This window comes from Lagopus leucura, unplaced genomic scaffold (genome assembly GCF_019238085.1).
Source record: "Lagopus leucura isolate 7727_CA_CO unplaced genomic scaffold, USGS_WTPT01 Super-Scaffold_100001, whole genome shotgun sequence".
Taxonomy (NCBI): Eukaryota; Metazoa; Chordata; class Aves; order Galliformes; family Phasianidae; genus Lagopus; species Lagopus leucura.
The window spans coordinates 76395168-76415749 of record NW_024962262.1 but is presented as its reverse complement, the minus strand read 5'-3'; the positions used below and the strand labels follow the sequence as shown (position 1 = coordinate 76415749).

Here is a 20582-nt window from a genome sequence, read left to right as displayed (position 1 = left end):
GACAATAATTTACTCAGGCCACCCATGAAACCAAGGAGAAAATGTTCAAGAAAGTGAAAGAGTTCCTCTATCTCATCTCCTGTTGTAACTGTTAATGCTATAAATTGCAGCAGAGAGAAGGCAATTTGTTACACACCTTTGTAAATATCAATGAAAACATCAGCATAAAAAATGGTTATATTCTTGGCACAGCTCCCTGATATTCTGGCCTGAGGACCTACAGTGAAGGTTTTTGGATTCAAACTTGCTTCTGCTTGAAGCATTCAAACCATGCTCTGCTTGAACTTTGCTTTCCTATATCTCGTGAAAGACAGACTATGGTGTCTCAAAGAAGAAATATGATTTAAAATAAGGGAAAATAATCTGCAACTAATAGCTAGGGTTGTACTGAATCACAATTTTGCCAGTCTGATTTTGTCAGAATCAATAAAACGTGAAAGTGAATGCATTAAACCTTACTAATGAATCTACAGTTTAGCACTTTAGTTATTCAGGTGGAGAACTGGATTATCATGTTGAGTTTTAGAATCATAAAATCCTTAGAGTTGAAAGGGACCTCTGAAGGGCATCTAGTCCAACTTCTCTGCAATGAACAGGAACACCACAGCTTTATCAGGTTGCCAAGAGCCTTATTCAGTCTCACCTTGAAAGACTCAAGGGATGGGGTATCAACCACAACTCTAAGCAACCTGTTCCAGTGCCTTACTACTCTCACTGTAAAAGATTTTAAGGGTCACAGATGGAAGTAGTGGCCATAGAAGCACCATGTTCATCTCTATATCTGCCTTTATAGCAAGGGGAATCTAACTGCTCTAGAAAACTCAGGCGATGGTTTTGGTGGTTCCATTTATTTATTTATTCTGTGTTTTACTTTGTTATTTGTCTATTTAATTCTTACTTAAGTGTGGCACAGTATTAATGGAAAGTGAATTTGTAGTTCTGTAATGATGGCAGCATTTGTATTACAAATCCTATTCCATTAATTTAATCCATGTAGAATTTGAAAGTCCTATTAGTGATATTTTATGGCGAGTTCCACCAGTTTAGCAGAGATTGAAGAAACAGAGACTTAATAATGGTAGAAGAAAAAGCTGGAGGGAATCCAGACAGACATTTACATCCTCAGTTTGATACAGAAAATGTTAAGAGAGTGTGGGATTGCACTGTCAAACCTGTAGAATATGTGTAAGGTGCTGCTATATTATGATAGCCTTGTTTATGAATGACTTTCTCAAGTTTCCACTTAAAGAAGTCTGTGCTTTGTTATTGCAAAGGGAAAGTTAGAGACAGCCTAATGTATGCATTTTCTCTTTGTGTACCCCTAGTTAACTCTTTCCTAAAGTATAGGCTAGATGTCAGAGCTTTTCAGGAAGTATTACATGGAGCTTAATAAGTTTTAATGTCATGTGAATTATCCTTACTCAACTTTTTAAATTGAGAGTATGAAATGATTTCTAAATAGACAAAAACTTTGTGCATCACAGAGATCTCACTGTGGGCAAAACAAGTAATACCTGCCATAATATACATGGCTTGCATCCCAGACTGCTATTTTCTCCCTTCTTCCTGCTCCTCCTACTTCATTCTTCACTTCTCATGGGATGTTTTAGAGGAAAATAGGATTCTTGCTGTCAGTTTAGGATTTTGGACTGGCTCCCCATCACCTCCTTCTCTGCCACTGCAACTGGAAATAGATGTGGCAAATAGCCAGAAGGGGACATATTCCCCCAGAAGAATTTAGAAATTGTCAGGAGTCTTTTTTCCTTTGTGGGCCAACAATCGCAGTAGGAATGAATGTGCACTGTGACACTCACCACTGTGTCCAAAGCTGGATTAGGAGAATAACAGTAGGAATTGCAGCTGTCTATGGGAAAACAAGCAAAATGCTCACAACCTACAGTGCCTGACTGATTTCTATACATTCCTTGATCTTGGAGTTCTTTTGTTGTTCCCTTCACATAAATACAGAAAAAAAATTACTCCTCTATTAGTTAATTTTCTCTCTACTTTTTGATCAATTAGAAGTACACTAACAAACAACATGTTTAAAATGTGGCTTGTCATATAGCTTGTATTTAAATAAGTACTCAAGTCCCTAGGAGAACCTTGTCAAGAAATTAACAGTTTTGCACTTTGTAGTTCCTCAGGGATCAATTAAAAGGCTATTATTCTTCTCACTGATGGAGCAAGATGAAAACAAGTAATACCTCCAAGGGAACTTTGCATAAAACATAAATTGAACTTAATGAGAGTAGTCATTTGACAAATGATGTTAGCTGTAAGATGCATTTAGCATCTTGTCAAGAGCTGTGTTTCTGACTAGACTAATTTTTAAGTCAGAGCATGCCACAGCCTGTCGTGATGTAAATGAGACAGAGTGTAGTGACTTTGACAAGGCCTGAGAGCACAGGAGAAATCCAAGTTAACTGGATTCAAATTAACCTGTATTAAATATATGAAGGAAACACTAGATGAGCAGTCATAGTCTAGGTTGAGCTGAACTTTAAAGGAGCTCTGCTGTTTTTAATGCATTAAAATACAGAACCTTCAAAATAAACATTACATTTTCTGAATGTAGACAATAACTATGAGAAGTAGAAGTTAAAATAAAGTAATATGTGGAGTGGAGATGGATTCAACCTTGCTTTGATAGTACTAAGGCACACAAATATATTATGACAACCTACAGGAGAGCTATTCATGCAGTAAACTAAGGGGGCAAAAGTTCTTAGAAATCTGGTAAGGCTTCTTGTCCTGTACACAGGCTTTCGATGAATATCCATGGGAATCATAGGATCACAGAATCACTGAGGTTGGGAAAGACCTCTGAGATCCCCCAGTCCAACCACCAGCCCACCCCCCCACACGCACTGCCCACGTCCCTCAGTGCCACATCCACACGGCTCCTGAACACCTCAGGGACGGTGACTGCACCACCTCCCTGGGCAGCCTGTGCCACTGCATCACTGCTCTTGCTGAGATGAAATTCTTCTTAATATCCCATCTGATCCTTCCCTGATGCAAAATGAAGACATTTTGACTAAAATAACGAGCATAACAAGCACAAGTTTAACTGTATTCTTTGGTCTAGTACAGGAGGGCAAAAGATTCTGAAAAAGAGGAAACACTCATACTGAAAAGCTTTTCAAAGGTACTTTCCACAGAACAGTCTCTCTGAAGGGAGAATTAACTGAAGATAATGACTCAAATAACAAGGCTATATGAATATGAATGTGTGGGAAAGCCCAATGACTTATCAACTCTTCTGCTCTTGTTGCTGGTTTTCTTTAGTCTCCTCAGGAATTATATCCTGTATTTTTTTTTCCCCAATAATTAAAACTACAGCAAGTACATATTACTAGCTAACTTCAAACCCCAGCTAGATATAGAAAGTTTTCTGTCTTTTTATTTTGACTGTAAACCTACAATACAAACATTATACAAAGATCCCAACAAGGCCAGAACCACATCTTCCTTGTCAAGTATGAAAAGCGTGTATACAAGTTTGTCTTTAGGTTTGTGTCACACCACTGAGTGTGACACAGCCTCACTGTGGTGGCAAAGCATTCTGAAAGCATACAAGTGCTTATAACACTCAAATTGAAGCTTGTAGATTGTATGGAAGGACTACATCAGTGTTGTCCTATTATAAAATATTTTTGAACATAAACCAGAACACAAAATTATAGTAAGTTTAAAGCACAGTTTACAAAAAAAATCAAGAAAAGCTATAAGCTAAAGCACAAGTTGAGAAAAGTAAACATTAAATTCTGAGTTTCTATTTAGCCCTCTTAATAAATGCATACTGTCATTTATAACCCTGCATGGAGTTAAGAGCTCCAGTTCTCTGTTTATCACTTGTTCCTATACAGGAAAAGAGGACAATGCGAGACTCTTACGGTCCCCATCATAAGGGTAACACTGCTTAAAATTGTAGTTGCTCCTTGGCTTGCTCCAAGCTAGACACAGATGACAGCCAGCATGAAGGAAAGTAGGAAACACCCACGTTCGGGCTTGAGCATGAGACTGAGTCATGGACTGACAACAAAAAGATCTTTTGATCCTAGTTTTTCTGCTTGTGTAAATCTGTTGTTTTCCACTGTGCCACTGCTGAGGCCATTTGTCTTGCTGAGTAACCCTACCAGTTTGTCAGATTAGCAGCAATCTGCTGCTCTTCTGTTGAAGAGCTTGTAACTGCTTGTAGAGGAGCAACCATTAAATTGAAATGCTGTCAGGTCTGTCTGACTTCTCTCATATTGTGAAGATTATTCAACACAAAAATGGGTAGAAAGAGGGAGTAAGTGACAACTCTTATCCAGCAGCTGCTGCTGTGGACTTGGCTCTAAGATAGACAGCATCAAACTCCACAACTGGCTTAGAGATCCATCAAGGTTGTTCTTAAATTGATATAATACTGCTTCATCTTTCAAAATAGAGAAGGTGTATTTTGCCCTTCTCCTTATGTCACTGTATCTTCAACACATTTCTAAACTTGTCAAAATAAAGAGCATTTGCACTGCAAGTGATTTCATGGGTACTTGCTTAGCACAACTGGTACACTCCAGTGAGATTCACAGGAAAAAAATAAAAATACTGTATCATAGCTTTCATTTTATGGGAAGATTTTTGATTTCTGTAGAAAAATTGGTATCTGGATTGTTCCTCTAGAGACAAATGTGACTGTCACATGCTCTAGTGCAAACAAAAGGGAGAAGAGTCCTGTCCCATCATCTACAAAACAGTGGCATTAATAGATTAAGAGGCTCTAAAAGAGCTACTCCACCTACATGTTTAAAAGTCATATCCAAAGGCTCAATTTTCTGGTTTTCTCCATGTTTAAATACCTCCAGTTTCTCTACCATCACAATAGTCTCATGAGTTTACACACATAACTTCCACAGCAGGCAGGACAAAGAGTTCTGTTGTAAGAACAGACCTAGCTAGAGCTTTCTTGCAGGCCTCACACCTATATTTCTTCCATAAATCGCAGTCAAATCTCTGTTCTAAGAGGCAATTGCTGAGTTGGCTGCTGGCCCTGGAAACCATGGTTTCAAATAAAATGCAATAGAGGAGAAAATAAAACCACATTTCTTCTTAAGAACAACAAAAAAACAAAACTAGGTACTGCTAAAAAAAAAAAAAAAAAGGGAAGGATTTTAGGTAATGGCAATAAAAATGAGTTCAAATTTAAACAAGAATGAGAAAAATGTTCTGAAAAAAAGATTCCTGCCTAAAGGTCAACAGGGCAAGAACTTCAAGTGCTATGAAATGAGACAGCTCCCTGAAGTTAATGGAGTCCTGACTGTTTATACCAGAGGTCAATAAAAGTCTATTTTCAGGAGATTCACCTCCATGTACATGAGTTCTAGTGAAGGGTCAAATCATTACACTGCAGCTTCCCACTCACAGTCTCAATTTTTGATTGATTTAGCAGTTACCTGGGTTAATGGGCAGAAACAATATGAGAAATGCTTAATTAATGTCACAGGAAATGCTCCAAATATGTTTGGGAATAACAGGGACAACATTAAAATGTCAGTAAAGATTTCATAGATTTACAGTCCTTTCAGTTTAAACTTTTGCTGACTTTTATTGACTTGTCACACAAGTATATCCCTGGTCTGCCTTTAATACTTTTTATTTATTTATATTATTTTTTAAAAATTGAAACTATAGATACTGGGAAAGCAGGAGACAACTAATTTCATGCTTGGAGGTATGAGATGCTGAGGAGTTTAGCAATCCAAAGTTGCATCACCTCAAAGTATTTTGTAAGCTGTTTACAATCTTGGGCTGGAAAGAATCCTTGATGTGAACAGAAAAACAAAACAAAACAAAAAAAAAAAGTGAAGGAAGTGGAAGAACCTTTGAGTCCTCTCTCTACTAAAGCAAGACAGAAAATACCACTTTGTGGTAGAAACATTTAAATCGCTATACTGAATCATACTTACGAATCATCAAGTCCACATCAAAGCCACGTTTAACACAGAAGAAATGAAGAAGTTCCTTTGTACCTGACAATTTCTTTTGAAAAACCATGACATCTTTCCATACTCTTTTCAAAAACTTTTCAATTATTCTTAAAACAGAAACAACCCCCCCCCCCCCCTCCCCCCCCCAATCCAGAATTTTGATGAGACAGAAATAAAGCTTCTGTTTTGAACAGCTCTTGCTTGGAAAGCCATGGCTGGCATGAGTTCCCACCTAAATGTAAAGAAATGTAATGCAGGAGAGTCCCTACTGCAAGACATAAGTGGTTTCTGCTTTTTTTGCCTTGGTATTTGTTAAGGATATTGTTTAAAAGTTCATAAAAGCCTAATTTTTCAATAACAGAAATCAAAGAAAGAAATAATGCAACACTGTTCCAGAAGGCTGATACACTGCTTGTGGTGTATTAGACAAATAATAACCCAAAAGTAATACTAGACCATTTTAAGCCTGCAAATTTTTGAAATAGCTGCCTACCACTCAGAGCCAAGCAGAACAATTCCTGCAGAAGGAAACAAATCTCTCTAGGTTAAATCTGAAATTAATCTTAACTCTGTTCTTATCAGATTCTAGCACCTGCAAGCACAGTTAAAGCTTGCTCTGAGGAAAAACACTTGGACTTGGCATACCAACACCTACTTTTATGATGCTGTCTTGCTCCAATTTATAGGAGGGAGAGGAAGTTCTTTCATAATCTATATACCCGGCGTGAGATTAAGAAGCAACGGTTCAAATGTTGGTCCGACCAGTTTATTACAAATCTTAATCAGGGAAATGGGGAAGGGGAGGACGGACACTATTATGATTAGGGTAATGGGGAAGGGAAGGAGGGCGATAGAAAAGACAGAAAAGAAGCAAGGAGTCTTTATAGGCAGCAAGAGGGACATAGTCACCACCATGGATCCAGCGAGGTTCGTAGTTCCGTCTTTGATCCTCAGTAGTGGTGGGTCGTCGGGCAGAGTTGTTCTATTGACGACGACGGCGACGCACGACCATGGCGATGATGGCCCCTTTTCAATGCTTTCAAAGTGGTTGAGTCAGCTGTCTTTGCAGTGACAGCTCAAATCCAAAGTCGTTGAGTCAGCTCTCCTTGGAGTGGCAGCTTCTGGCCCTGGGATCTCAGCAGGAAACTCCTTTGCTCTTCCTGGCCTTGCCAGCAGATAAGAGGGAGCAGGGAGGGGCCAACTTGTATCTTGCCTTCGCAGGATACAATGGCATTGTCGCCCAGCCTTCCCTAGCAAACAGGAGTTATTTGGTAACAGGCTAGATCTTTTGCCAGTAAACAGTCCTGAGCACTATCTTCCGAAGGCAAACAGCTCCAAAGATGTAAAATTGTCCACACAGCGATGTTGATTGCCACACAACATCCATCACTTGCCTCCTCAACAAAACACCTAAGGAAGCAAGCTTTGAGCCAAAAAAACAAAGGATTCTCACACAATATCAATTCCATTATTTTTGCAACTTGGATGGCATGTCAGTGTCACTCGTAAGTCTCTCATATTCAGAGACTGTACATGAGTTTGAATAGCTGAGTCAAGGAACACTGTTTTCACAGTTCATGCCATCAGTTGAAGAAAGCAGTGCTTCTTTTATCAGCTCTTCAAGATCTTGTTTTTTAATGTGTGCTGCCAACAAGAAGGGAATACTCTTCAGTTTTTCTTCCAACAACTGTCTCTTATAGCTCTCCAGAACTTGTACATGGTGGAATACATTTTGTAGGTTATGCAGTCAATAGACAAGTGAGCATCTGCACCCCTTTTTTTGAAATTCTCCTTGGTCACCTAGCAGAGAACAATCTTTACAAACCGGTCTTCTATGCTTTATTGTCAGCAGTTGTGCTGTTATTAAAAATGTACGTACGCTGTTTTTCAGATCAGTAATTTGGAAGTTTGTGCAGTGTGAAGTATTAATTATAGTGCACGACATCTTCATTTTCTAAGCCTATACACAGCCAAGTTACATTCTGTGTGTGTGGACAATAGGAAGAGAAAGAATGTTAGGTCTTAATGATCAAAATAATGCAGATTTTCTTTTCCCAGTCGATAGAATCACACAAGAAATAGCCTCAGCCACTGCTTCTGGTGATTCCAGTGGCTTTATATATGAATGCTGTTATGTACGTTCAGAAGTGTAGATGTGTATGGAGGACTTAAAGCATTATGTATGTGAGGGCCTAGACCTATTTCCAAGGTGATGCTTGGTCTTTCTCAATTCGGAGGGCATCTCTCTCAGATCGGAGGTTTTTTCTCTGGAGCAGGAGACTCTCTCGCCCATTTTGAACTGTTTCCCTGAGACTCTTCCTTTCAATTTCACAAGCTCTCTCACTTTGGCCCCAACTGCTCAGTTGTGCTCCATCTCATGCCCACACACCTGTCCAAGATCAAGGTACACAAAACCTTGATCCCAACACCATCCCAGTAATCAGCCAATAATTTACCACCTCTATTCTTCTCCTTCCTTCTGGGACCCAGCCTCCAGTCAGAAGGACAGAGGAGAACGCTCCTGGTGCTCCCAATCCCTTTAGTGTCTTTCCATGAGATGCAAAGTCTCTTTCTGACATTCTGCCATTGCCTCGTGGCAGCCTCCCATGACCCTACTTGAATGACAATAAGCAGATGGTGGTGTTCTTGTTTGATCAGGTGCGGTGGAGCCTCTCTAATGTCTCTGACACGTGCCCCTTGTGGACAGCAGAGCTCTGTGGAGAGGTTGTCGGGCAGCAGATGGGGGCCTCAGTGCCTCCCGGCATGGAGTCCCCAGTCACTAAGACAATGCCAGGCAATGGTGCCCAGCAGCTGCTCCCTGGCAGGGGCTCTCCATCATCCGCTGAGGTCATTCCCTGCATCAGCATGGAACCGGAACCCCAGAGCTGATTGCATCACACAAACGTGCTGTGTTTGAGGGCCTGCAGGCTTGCCCTGCACGCTGTCTGGTTCCCAGCCCGGGGCGTGTCATTCATTCTCTGTGAGGTGACACTGCAGTGTGGTGTCACAGTGGCTGCCTCATACACCCCTGTGGGTGGTGGGAGCGGTGGCTCAGTCCGCTTGTGGGACCCGCAGGAAGTGGAACCAGAGAGAGCTTTGTGTCTATCTGGAGGCATCCTGCTATCATGGAGAGGCTGAGAGCCCTTCGAGGTGAGTCCCTCCACCTGGACCCCGTGACGCTGCCCGAGCACACGTGTGCCTCCAGTGTCTGTTTAGGACATTGTGCCAGCAGCACTGTCCTTGCTCTGCCGAATGCAGCTGCCCGCCATGGTTTGCCCAGCACCCCAGCAAGGGGAAAGCTCCCTCTCCTGCCCCCGCCAACCACTCATACCCCTGCGCTGTGGGGCTGGAGGAGCGTTCCTCCCACAGCTGGCCGGGTACTCGGCCCTGGCTCCAAGCAACACCAGCGGCAGCTGCTCTGCTCTTTCCTTCCAGGTCTCTTTGCTTGTGTGGGCTGCGTGCCCAGACGGACGCGTCGCAGGGAGAGAAGCAGGGTGTCAAGCCCTGTCCCTACCTGCGCCGCGACCTTACTGCTTCAGCGCCTGCAAGATCAGGAGGTGAGTTGGGGACATCCAACCAGCAACCCTTGCCCTCCTGGCCCAGGGCCACGGCCCCGTGGGTGCCAGGCCGGGCAGCACATCCACAGAGCGATGGGTGGCAGCGGGCAAAGCGAGCGTGACTGATGCTTGTCCCCAGGGTGACCGAGCGCAGGCGTACTGTGAGCTGGAGAGCGCCCTGTGCCAAGACAGCAGCCGCCCGCCGTGCGGAGTGGTGAACCGGCTGCTGGCAGAGGTGTCCCGGGACCTGACGGCAGCCCAGGTGAGGGCTCACTCCCAAAGGCAAAGGGAACCGCCTGCCCACGCTGGTGTTCTGCTGGCGGATGGTGGGGGCTTAGCTCTTCCAAGGGCCTCAGGCAGTCTCCTGGGCCGCGTGTCACCAGTGACTCTCTTCCAGGGCGTGACCAGCTATGTGAGGACAGCTGCCAGCAATGTCCTGGTGGCTCTGGCTCGGACGCACTTCACCTTGGTGATGGCTGAGCTCCAGAGCCACCTGAAGGCCACGGGGGACATGTGCAAGGAGTTGGTGCTCATCACCCTGAGCAAACTCTTCAGCACCTATGGTAGAGTACCCTCAACCTCCAGACACCTATAACTACCGGGAAAGGGGTCTCTGCCCTCTGCGTGTGATCTGCATAGAGCTGGGGGATGCAGGGCTGCAGCCCCTCCTCCCTCGCTGCCAGGACTCTGACTGTGGCCCTCTCCTTCCTCTCTGCAGCTCCACAGTGCATCCCCTTTGTGTGGCTGATGCTGGCAGGCCTGCGCAGTGTGGTGGGCCAGGTGAAGAGTGGCCAGATCCTGCGCATCGCTTGTGCTGGTGAGTGCCGGCCCCAGAGCAGGGGGCCTCAGGACAGCCCTTGCACCTCACCCTGCTGCAGACTCTCACAGGCTCCCTTTTCTCTCACTCCCTTTTTCAAAAAAACATTATTATTGTCTAAGTATTTTGTTATGTTTTCTCAGTTGTGAAACAGTGGCTGGATGGAGTGAAGATTCACTTGTCCGCAGGAATGCAGTGCCCCTGGCCTGCCATGGAGAAAGAGCGGATCTATGAGAACCTTCACGAGCTGCTCTTCTCCGTGATGTGGAACTGGCAAGACCGCCAGGAGGAAAAGGTGAGCACTGCTGCATTCCCAGCCCAGGATGGCAGCAGGGGCACCCGTGTGGGCAGCTCTGTCTGTGCCCAGTGGGCTGAGAGCTGAGGGGTGATGAGAGGGAGTGGGCTGGCTCTGCAAAGGGCCCTGAAGTGGCTCTGTGCCAGGGAGCAGCTGCATGTCACAGCATTGTGGCAAAAAGAGCTGGGGATGAGGGTATGGGGAAAAGCTGCCTGCTCTCCAGAGTGAGCCCATTTCCTGCTGGGCGTGGGGGTGTGGGGAAGGGGAAGGGAAAGGGAAAGCCCTCTGTGTAGGAAGGGCAGACCTTCAGTCTTTGATACCGGGCCTCTGCCATCCTCTGCAGGACAAACAGGCCATCCTTGGGGCTGTGGCTGCCATGTTGGATGTTCTCCTGCAAGAGGAGCGGCACCAAGAGCACGTCTGGGAGCAGCTCCTCTGGCTCGTTCACCCGTGTCAGGAGATCCAAGACACCTGCAGGGTGGCCAAGGTGAGGCGTTGTGCAGGGCTCAGGGTGGACGTGGGGCCCGTGCAAGTGCCACGAGGGGTCAGGGGGATGCAAGGAGGAGGTGGGGAGCCCTTGGAGAAAGAAGGGATGGGTGTTCAAGGGAGGTCTGAGGCTTCCTGAGCTCTTCAGTCAAAGAAGGAATGGCCTGGACAAGAGCCAGGAGGGAGCCAAGAGTCACTGGTGCCTGTCTCCTGGGGATGGGAGGCTTCATCACCACCACCTGGGTGGTGGGGCTCTGAGTGCCTGAGGAGCTGTGTGCTAACAACTGGGGGGACCACAGCCAGTTGCATCTGATGGGGGAAAAGTGGGCTGCTGGGTGGGAAATGCCTGCAAATGATGCCCAAACACGGCTCGATTGAGAGCAGAGAGACTCTCTTGGTGCTGCTGGGTGGTGGGGGATAAACAAGAATGCCTGTGCAGGAGCTTCTCCCTGCACAGAAACAATTGGGAAACAGTTTCTGCACTCGCAAGTGGCTAGATGTGGCTACATCCCTTTCTTCCTCTCCTGCTCTCTTGCAGAGCCTCACTATCTTCCTGGAGGCCTTAGGGGGCACTGAATCTGTCATTCCAAGGGACCAGTTTCTGGATGTCACTAGCGCTGTGTTCTACCAGGTAAGGGGAGCCTATCCTTGCGCCTACAGCAGTTTCCCTCTTGGCTAAGTCTCAGGAGGACTGCAAAGCCCCGATGCCCTGAGTAAGGAGGCTCAGCCTTAGCTCCTGCATGCTCAAGGCTGCTCTAGAGCCGTGCATGTACTCCCGGGGATGCTGTGGGGTGGGCTGGGTTTTGTCTGCCTGTCCTCTTCCCGAGAGTGCCCAGGGAGACGAGAGCGGGCAGCACGGTGTCTTTTCCATCCTCAGTGCTGATGTGATTTTCTCAAATGGACCTTGTTCCCACAGCTCTATGACGACAGCAAGCAGCACAGCGAGGCTGCTCGTGCACAGCTGACCCACTGCATCATGCTGCAGGGTAAGGAGAGGAGCCTTGGCGATGCTTGGTGGTGCCCTGACCAAAACCTCTCCCACAAACCTCAGGAATGGGTGTGTGTTGCCTGCTAATACAGTGTGGGATTTCCTCCTTGCAGCCCGGATCTGCCCAGAGGAAACCATCCTGTTTCTGCAGTCGCAGCTGGGCGATGACTGGGAGCCTGGATGCGTGGCAGCCCTGGGTCTGCTGGGTGCTCTGGCTCGCTCTGATGGTCAGTACCACGGGTTGGTCAGTACCACGCATTGGGACTGCCAGGGCTCCCTTTTGCCATCTGGGTTGTGGCTCCGCTCATGCTTCTGTGCATCTCTTGCAGAGCCCATGATGACAGAGAAGCTGCCCCAGGTCGTCGAGGCTGTGCAGTGTCTGTGCAGCAACCCCAGCATCCGGGTGAGCTGGTTTGGGAAAAGAAAGTGCTGTTGGGGTGGTGATGCTGCTGCCAGCACAGGCAGGGCTGGGGTGACTGGAGAGGTGCTGGAGCATTGACTACACAGTCATGATGGCTCCTGTGGGGAGAGCAGGCAGAATGGAGCGGGCAGGTCCCTGTGCTGTGCATGGAAATGGCACAGCCAGGTGCTAAGGCCTGGCCCTCATGTCAGAAGCCAAAGCTTCTCCTCTGCTCTTGTTGTCTCTGCTTGTGCCCAAAGGACTGCCCTGATGAGCAGGTGGCTTCCCTTTGCCTTCTGACCAGAAAAATCACACCCACAATTGTTCTCTGGCAGGTGAGGATGGCTGTTCTGCATTTCATTAGTGATCTGTTCACTGCTAATGCCTGGAGCTGCTCAGCCTGGGATGTGGTGGGGCACATCTTCAGGGAGTTCAGCCGCACCACGGCAAGAAGGGTAAGGACAGTGGGCAGCATCTTCTTTTGGAAGACCCGTGCTGCTCGGAGGGTGGCACAGAAGCACCGCTGGGGCCACACCTAAGCCTCCTGAGAGGCTCCTGAGAACTGAGCGTAACCAGTGGTTCATTACAACTGTTGTGCAGGCATCCGGACACCTTTCTGCCCAGGAAGCCCAGGAAGAAGGAGCTCTCCAGGAGCTGTGCATGGACATCCTGGGATCACTGGACGTCTCTGTGAGAGGGATGTCCAAAGTAGGTCATGCTCTGCCCTGCTGCTTCTCCCTGCCCTTGCCCCACGTCTTCCTCGTCCCATTCCAAGACCCCAGGTCTCTCCTCCAATGTGCTCTGAAGCACACAGGACTCGGGGAAATTCACAGAGTCCTCTTCCTCTGTGAGCAGAGGCAGGAATGCTGACCTGCTCAACTGCCTCGTTCCCTACAGCTCCTGTGGCCGCGGCTGCTGTTGTTTGTGGTGCCAGCGCAGTACACGGGTATGCTGATCCCAGTCTCCCGCTGTGTCTGTGCCCTGGCTGAGAGAGAGGAGCTGACAGGACGGCCGATAGAACATCTGGATCCCCATTTTGTCAGCTCCATGTTTCAAGGTAGGAGCAAAAACTCCCCCAGTGAGCTCTGCTGACCTGTGGTAGCACCCAGAAGGGACAGCGGAGGTGTGCATGGCTGGGCACGCGGTGTCTTGGAGTCTTACTCAGCACTTTTTTTCTCTTTGCAGGCCCACTGCTGACGCCCCACATACTGCTGGCACGACTGCTGGTGAGTACATGCTCCAGAGGCCGGTGCCACGAGCACCCAGGAGGGAGCAGCATGGCCATGGGCAAAGCTGTTGGCTGCTCCTTGCCTGCCAGGGCAGAGCCAAGTTGCTTCCTTTTTGGGGGGAAGCAGCTGCTCCTGCTGCAGAAGTGACCCTGCTTCTCGTTGCTCTCACTCAGGTGGTGGCAGGCAGCCCTGTTGCAGGCAGCAAACTCCAAGCCGCTGCCTTACTGCTGATGAAAAACCTCCATGGCAGGTTCCACAGAGCTGTGGGGGCCATGTGGGCTGCTGAGATCCCCCTGCTGCTGCAGTGCCTTGAAGGTAAAGTACTGGTGGGGAGGAAGAGGCGGAGGCTGGGAAGGGGTCTGAGAGAAAATGCAGCTCTGCAGTGGCAGAGGGGAAGCACTGTGCCCTGCAGCCCAGTGCTGCGCTGTCTCCATTCCTGCGAGTCAGCTCTGAGGCCCAGGGACCTATGCCCCTGGGAATCTGCCCATTCCAGGACAGGGATGGACCCTTCACATCCCCTCAGACAGCAGCCTTGGAGCAGTTAGTTCTGTGTTCCTGCAGGGACAGTGTTTGTGGGGAGGGACAGGTCACTGTGGAGGAGGTGCGGGTCCCAGCTTGGCTGTGTCAAGTGCCCAGGCCAAGCCATGCTTGCAGCAGCTCTTCTTCTGTGCCTTGATCCCAAGTAAGGGTCTTTTTCTTCCTCTTGCTGTGCAGGGAGAAATGAGAGCTTCCCGGACACTGCCGAGTTTGAGCGCCGTCTGCTAAAGGTACAGCATTGCCAGGAGGCGCGGTGCAGAGAAGTGCTTGCCTGCCCCAAGTAGCCCCGCTCCCACGTGAGCCACTGTGGGACAGGGACAGCCTCTCAAGGCAAAGGGCAAGGGAACACTGTCTTCTCCTGTTCTCCAACAGTTCCTGAGGGCGTCAGTGGACACCGTAGATGATGAGGCGTGGACCGAGGCCCTGAGCAGTGAGCTGAGCCGGCGACTGAGCAGCTCTGCCAGCAGCTCTGCAGAAAAGGTGAGTTCCCCCCGGCTCTACCCAGCGGTGCAGCTGCAGGTGTCCAGCTGGGGCTGGGGCTGCGGCTGGTACTCTGCCCATGCGGGATGCTGATGCTGCTTCCCTCCCAGTCTGTGCCCCCCAGAGGGCCTTTCCCTGCAGTCTGCCCGGGGATGGCTAAAGCTCGGCCCTGCAGCTGCTCTCAGAGACTCCCAGGGAGCATGGGTCCTCCCCACCTGGCCCTCCCCCAGCAGGTTAAGCTGCTGCCACATCTCAGCTTCTTCCTTCCCTTCCCATGCAGTCGTTCCCGTACAAGGCTCTGGGCACAGTGCTGGGATCCTGCAAGGGAGTCCTCCACGTCCAGGAGAAGCTGCTGCAGCACCTGGAGGAGGCCAATGAGGAGGAACCATGTGAGGTCCAGGTGAGCTCTCCTCTCCTCCAGCTCCTGCGAGCATCCCTGCTCTGGCCCTGGGGCAGAAGGTTTCTCCTGGCCCTGCTCCAGGCCTTTCAACCTCTTCACTGCTGCCATTTTGCTCAGGAGAGGACCTGTAGATTCAGGCCTGTGCCAACGGCCCCTTGTTCTTTTGTGCAGGGAATCATCTCTCTTCTCAGCCATGCTGCTGAGAACAACTTCCACACAGTCCTGGCCACGCTCACCATGTTTGCGTCCAGGCTGTGCAAAGGCCGCAACGCCAGGATTTCCAGGCGCAAGAAGGTAAAGCGTTACGGGTTTCCATCTTGGCATTCTTCTGCCTTATTTTCCCTGCAGCTCCTGCCTTGGGAGCCCAGGTGCATCGCGGGGCACTGGGGGCCGTTAGCGAGTGTCTCAAGGCATTTCTTCCCACACAGATGGAGCTGGACAGCACGAGAGCTCATGCCACACGCAGCGCTCTCATGCTCGCCCACGGCAGCGTGGCACTGCGTGCCTCCAAGGAACAGCTGCTCGCCCACCTGGAGGGAGACATCGTGGGCAACATCCTGATGCTGTACAGCTGCAGCTGCCGGGTAAGAGCTCAAAGCATGCCAGGGTGTCTGAGCGCCCAGCTGCAGCCCCTCCACATGGGGGGATGCTGAGATGGGCCTTCCCTTTGCAAAGGTCCTTCGGGGAAGGGTCTGTGTCCACATGAAGATCCAAGCCCTTCCCTTAGTGTTGTCTCCACGTGTCCCCCTTGCAGCCCTTGTCCCTTCCCGCAGTTTAAAGAATGTTCTTCTTTCTTGCTCCTCAGGACTTGCAGAACAACCTCGCGCTGCTGCAGAGCATCACCGACTGCAGCTCTGCCTTCCAAGCTGTGGGTGATTCTGCAAGCTTTAACCGCTCCTTGAAGAGCAAGCTGCTGGAGATCCTGATGGTGAGTGCCTAGAGACAGGGCTGTCTGCAGAGGAGTTCTGGGCAGCGCCACAAGGCTCGCTTCCCTGGGGGCATACAGGTGTCCAGCAGCCACACGTCTCCAGCTGGTGGGGACCTTGGGTGCTGGCAGGCAGCGGCTGGGCAGCAGGCTAGGTGCACCAGCTGTCAAGCTGCTGCATCCTGCAGTGCTTCCATGGGAAAGTGATGGGGCTGGTGTGTGGCAGTTGTGCCTGTCTCGGGGCTGGGTGGAACAGCTCTTGTGTGCCCCTTGCCCACTTTGACACTGTCTCTCTGGGACTTGCAGGACCTGATGAAGAAGTACTACTCGGGCATCCCTGTCTCCCCAGTGCCTCTGAAGGTGGTTCTGGCCCTGGAGCAGTTGAGGTAAGGACTGAGGTTGCAAGTCAGGATAGTGGTCCCCATTTTGGGTAGCTCCTGAGGGCCTGGAGGGGGCAGGGAGGGAGGAGCCACATCTACAGGAGAGACGGCTGGGCTGTTGTGCCCAACGAAGTTGAGGTTTGGGGCAGGGAGAAAGGCGCTGGTGCTCCTGTGCCCTGGCAGGGAAGAGAAGGGAGAGCTGGGGTCTCCTTCCCTCCAGAGCGGGAGGTGGTTCACTGCTGCTGGGAAGGAGGTGGTCGCTGCTGGAACTGAAGACGGTGCTCAGCAGCATGAGCTGGGGATATTGGCTTTGTAGCTGTTGATTAGGAGAAATTCAGAGGTTGCTGGAACCAGTCTAGAGAGCACTGGTAGAGGCCCTTTCTGATTTCTGTTCCTTTTTTCCTCCTCTCAGCAAGCTGAAGCCCTCTTTTGAAAGCAAGGACATGCGTGAGATGTTGGTCCTGTGCTGCAAGAACATCGTGACACATCCTTCAGCAGAGATGATGCTGAAGATCAGGAAGTCACAGCAAGCAGCACAGTACCTGCAGGTAACCTGCCGTAACTTTCCCGGCCACCTCTGGGTCGGAACCCTACCTCAGCACACACAACCTCTGCTCTGGCAGCAGCCGTGATGCTACACGTCACTCCCCTCTTCTGCTTTCAGCTTCAGCAAACATCACTGAAAGCTCTGGGCCGGCTCATGGGGGTCCTGCTGGAGACAGAGCCCAGCGGTGGCTTCTTTCAGAACATAGTCCACGTGAGTATGTGCTGCGGGAGCAGCAGTGCCGGTGCTCAGTGAGGCGGGAGGCCTTGAGGGAAAGTGCTGGGAAAGGAGGGATAGGGAGAGGGGTGGCAGGAAGGGAAGGAAAAGACGTCCTCAGTGAGACAGATGCTCTACCCCAGGTCCTGCAGAAATCTATGACATCAACCAATGTGTGGGAGCGCAAGAGGGCCCTGCAGACCTGCTCCCAGCTGCTGTCTGTTTGTGAAGAGCTTCAAGTGAGTAAAGAGCCCCACCGCATGCCCCCTGCTCCCTCCCCGGTGCCCCCGAGCTGGAAGGTGAGCTCCGCCCAGCTGTGCATGCTGTGTCACGGCGTGGGGAAGGCACAGATGGGAGAAGCTGGGGAGAGCTGGGGCCGTCTACAGCTTTGTTCCTGCCTCTCACCCCTGCAGAGAGGAGATGCCTGTGAGCACTTTGGCTCCTTGGTGGGATTGCTGGCGCCTCTGACATGTGACCCCATGCCCGCATCCCGCCAGCTGGCCGTCACCTGTCTGACCTCCCTTCTGCGAATCCAAGGTGAGTAGAGCAGGCGTGCTCCAGCCCTCTGCCCTCCTCCGTAGCACTACCGGAGCCCCACGGGCTGGGCCCTCTTGACAGGAGGAAGAGGCACCGTGCACAGTTCTCCTCTTGTCCCCATCCTGTCCTCTGTCTCTCCAGCATGGAAAGCGGTCCTATTTCCAGAAGCATGACTTCTGTTTTCTCCCTGTGCTCTTTCCAGCCAAAGCAGTCAACACAGTCATTGAGACAGGTGACATCAAGAGCCTGTGCGAGGGGCTGCATGCCTGCAGCATCGCCTCTCAGCTCCAGACCACGTCCAAAATGGCAAGAGTAAGTGGACCCAGAAAGGGGTGGTGGGATCTCTGTCCGTAGAATTCTGCATGGCCCTATGCTGCCCCCAGCCTCTCACACCATTTCCAAGATGAGCTGTCACCCTGCGACTGCTTTTCTCAGCAAGTAGCAGGAGGCTCTGAGCTATGTCTAGCCTTCAGGCACCCAGTGCAAGGAGCTGATGCCATGACGTGTGTTTGTGTGTGTGTGTTTGTGTGCATGTGTGACTGTGGCTGCTGGGAGGTAGGCATTGCATGTAAGCAAACACCATGGGTGCAGAAGCTGAGAGAAGGCTCAACCGCCTTCCGTATAAACAGCAGGGTACAGACAGCAGGAGCGCTGTGATTGCCGCCTGAATGAGCGGCAAGCCGCTGAGCTAAGAATGCCCTCAAGACTGCTTGGTGTTTGGAAGAGCTGCAGCAGAGCAGTGATGGGATCTCTCCCGCTTCTCATTTCTCGGCAGATTGTGTGCAGAAACTTCCCCATTGAACGCACCGTTGACTTCATGGCGGCCATCAAGGAGACCATCCGGAAAGCCAACGGAGTGCGCGTGCGTGCGTGTGGGAAGTGGATGACCACCTTCCTGCAGATGCACGGGAAGGACATCAGTTGGAACGTAAGAGACTTTCTCCCACGCGTCTTGGACTTTTTCTGGCTATCGCACGTGGTTAGGCCCTGCAGGATGCAGGCCAGGTCCAGGATGCAGCAAGTCATTCTTTCTCCCCTTCTTCTTTCAGGTGCCACCGATCCTCTACATCCTGCGCAGCATCACATCGTTTGCGCAGCAGAGCACGTTCCTGCCCTTCCTGTGCCAGGCGGTGGTCATCCTCACCCGCTGTCACACAGAGGCCGTGATGAGCAACTTCTCCCGGCCGCTTGGGCCAACAGACAGGTACTGGCACTCCCGCCTTTGCAGTGCCTGAGGTCACAGTTGTAGCTGGCCTCTGCCAGAGGAATCCAGGGAGGAGGCAGCTTTGAGTCTGTTTGAGGTCACAAGTCACAACTGGAGACTCTTCTATTTCTAGTGAGACGTGGAAAAGAATAAGAGAGTTTTGCCTTCAACGCTGGAGCCGGTAGATGAACGAAGAGAAAGACAAAGAGGAGGAGGAGGAGGAGGATGAGGAGGAGGAGGAGAAGGAGAGCAGAGGGCAAGGCGAGGCGAAGCGAAGCGAAGCAAAGAGAGAAGCGAAGCGAAGCGAAGAGGGAAGGGAATGGGAAGGAAGGGGATGGGAGGGAAGGGAAGTGCTAAAAAAAATTGTATCATTTATTAAAATTCAATAAATGCCAGAATAAATGCCAGAAAGTTTTAGGCCGTTACTCCTTGTGCTCTTGCTACACACCATCAAGAAGAGCCTGGTCTCACCCATTTGCCTCCCACCTTCCTCTAGATAGCTATAAATATTTACCAGATCCCCTCTCAGTGTCCTTTTCCCCAGGCTGAACAGAGCGCGGTTACTCAGCCTTTCCTCACATAGGAGGCTCCCAGTCATCCTTGTGGTCGTCCTCTGCTGGACTCCTTCTAGGAGGTCCCTGTCTTTTAACTTTAACTTAACTTTTAACTTAACTGAATTGAGGTGCCCAGAACTGGGCACAGCAGTGTAAATGTGGCCTCACCAGTGCAGAGTAGAGGGGGAGGATCACCTCCCTTGATGTGCTGGCAAAGCTCTTTTGATGCCAACATGCAGTTGGGCGATTCCACATGGGCCATTTTAACTTTCTGTCAGTTTCCAAGAAAATTGTTACAGAGACTGGTATTTTCCGGGACTGCTATATGCTTGCATCCTGTGCAAGAAGGTGGTATTAGTGCCTAATTCACCTAAGTGTGATTTTGCCTTTCTTGAGTATGTTGTTACTACTACTTTTAAGTTGTTCAGGACAATATTAGTGCTTGAGGAGATAATGGGTTTTTGGTTGTTAATGTTGTTTAGGAGTTTATTGTTAAAGATGTAAAATTGTCCACACAGCGATGTTGATTGCCGCACAACATCCATCACTTGCCTCCTGAACAAAATACCTAAGGAAGCAAGCTTTGAGCCAAAAAAACAAAGAAAGATTCTCAGAGATGCCTTTTCCTGAGGAAAAGTTAAATCAGTTCACTCTATAAATTCAGTTGGAGGGTATACACAAATTATAGTTGTGCATATGGGGTGCATGTGAAATTAAATATGAAATCAATCTGCCACTGGAATGGAAAAACAGACATGGTAGGCCCTCAGTGAGTAAAACACTGGAATTCTAACTGATACAACATACGGATGCTTCAGCTTTCCAAATAACCTGTGTTTGACCTCTAGAGACGCTCTTTCTAATATCAACTTTATTTACATAATAAGACTTTTCTAGGGAATTTATGAAAGTTATGCTTTGTACTGATTTGAAAGCTTGTATTTAGAAATCAATTTGCTCTTGTTATTGTTGTTTTTAAGTTGAGAATAAGAGAACTATTAGCTCTGACCCACCAATTCCAGTGAGGAAGCTCTAAATATCTTTGTCAATGAACTCTACTT

At 49.4% G+C, this 20582-nt stretch overlaps 1 protein-coding gene across 1 annotated transcript; it reads left to right on the top strand.

Moving 5' to 3' along the window:
* The first annotated feature begins 9097 nt into the window (after positions 1-9097).
* Positions 9098-19186, top strand: LOC122177431 (maestro heat-like repeat-containing protein family member 2B). The gene is made up of 30 exons (XM_042866810.1): positions 9098-9529; positions 9669-9791; positions 9927-10092; positions 10248-10346; positions 10490-10641; positions 10985-11128; positions 11666-11758; positions 12044-12113; positions 12229-12342; positions 12445-12518; positions 12851-12970; positions 13116-13223; positions 13413-13572; positions 13701-13741; positions 13918-14059; positions 14459-14511; positions 14654-14761; positions 15042-15161; positions 15333-15455; positions 15590-15745; positions 15967-16089; positions 16393-16472; positions 16879-17014; positions 17131-17223; positions 17370-17465; positions 17640-17763; positions 17966-18075; positions 18539-18691; positions 18813-18967; positions 19101-19186. Exons 1-30 carry the CDS (start codon positions 9098-9100, stop codon positions 19150-19152), a joined length of 3720 nt encoding a protein of 1239 aa, XP_042722744.1. The 3' UTR covers positions 19153-19186.
* The last annotated feature ends 1396 nt before the right edge of the window (positions 19187-20582 follow it).

Coding starts and splice junctions, on each gene's coding strand:
- LOC122177431 (XM_042866810.1), top strand. CDS start 9,098: ATGGAGAGGCTGAGAGCCCTTCGAGGTGAGTCCCTCCACCTGGACCCC. Junction 10,347..10,489: donor CCTGCGCATCGCTTGTGCTG/GTGAGTGCCGGC, acceptor ATGTTTTCTCAG/TTGTGAAACAGTGGCTGGAT. Junction 18,968..19,100: donor CCGCTTGGGCCAACAGACAG/GTACTGGCACTC, acceptor TTCTATTTCTAG/TGAGACGTGGAAAAGAATAA.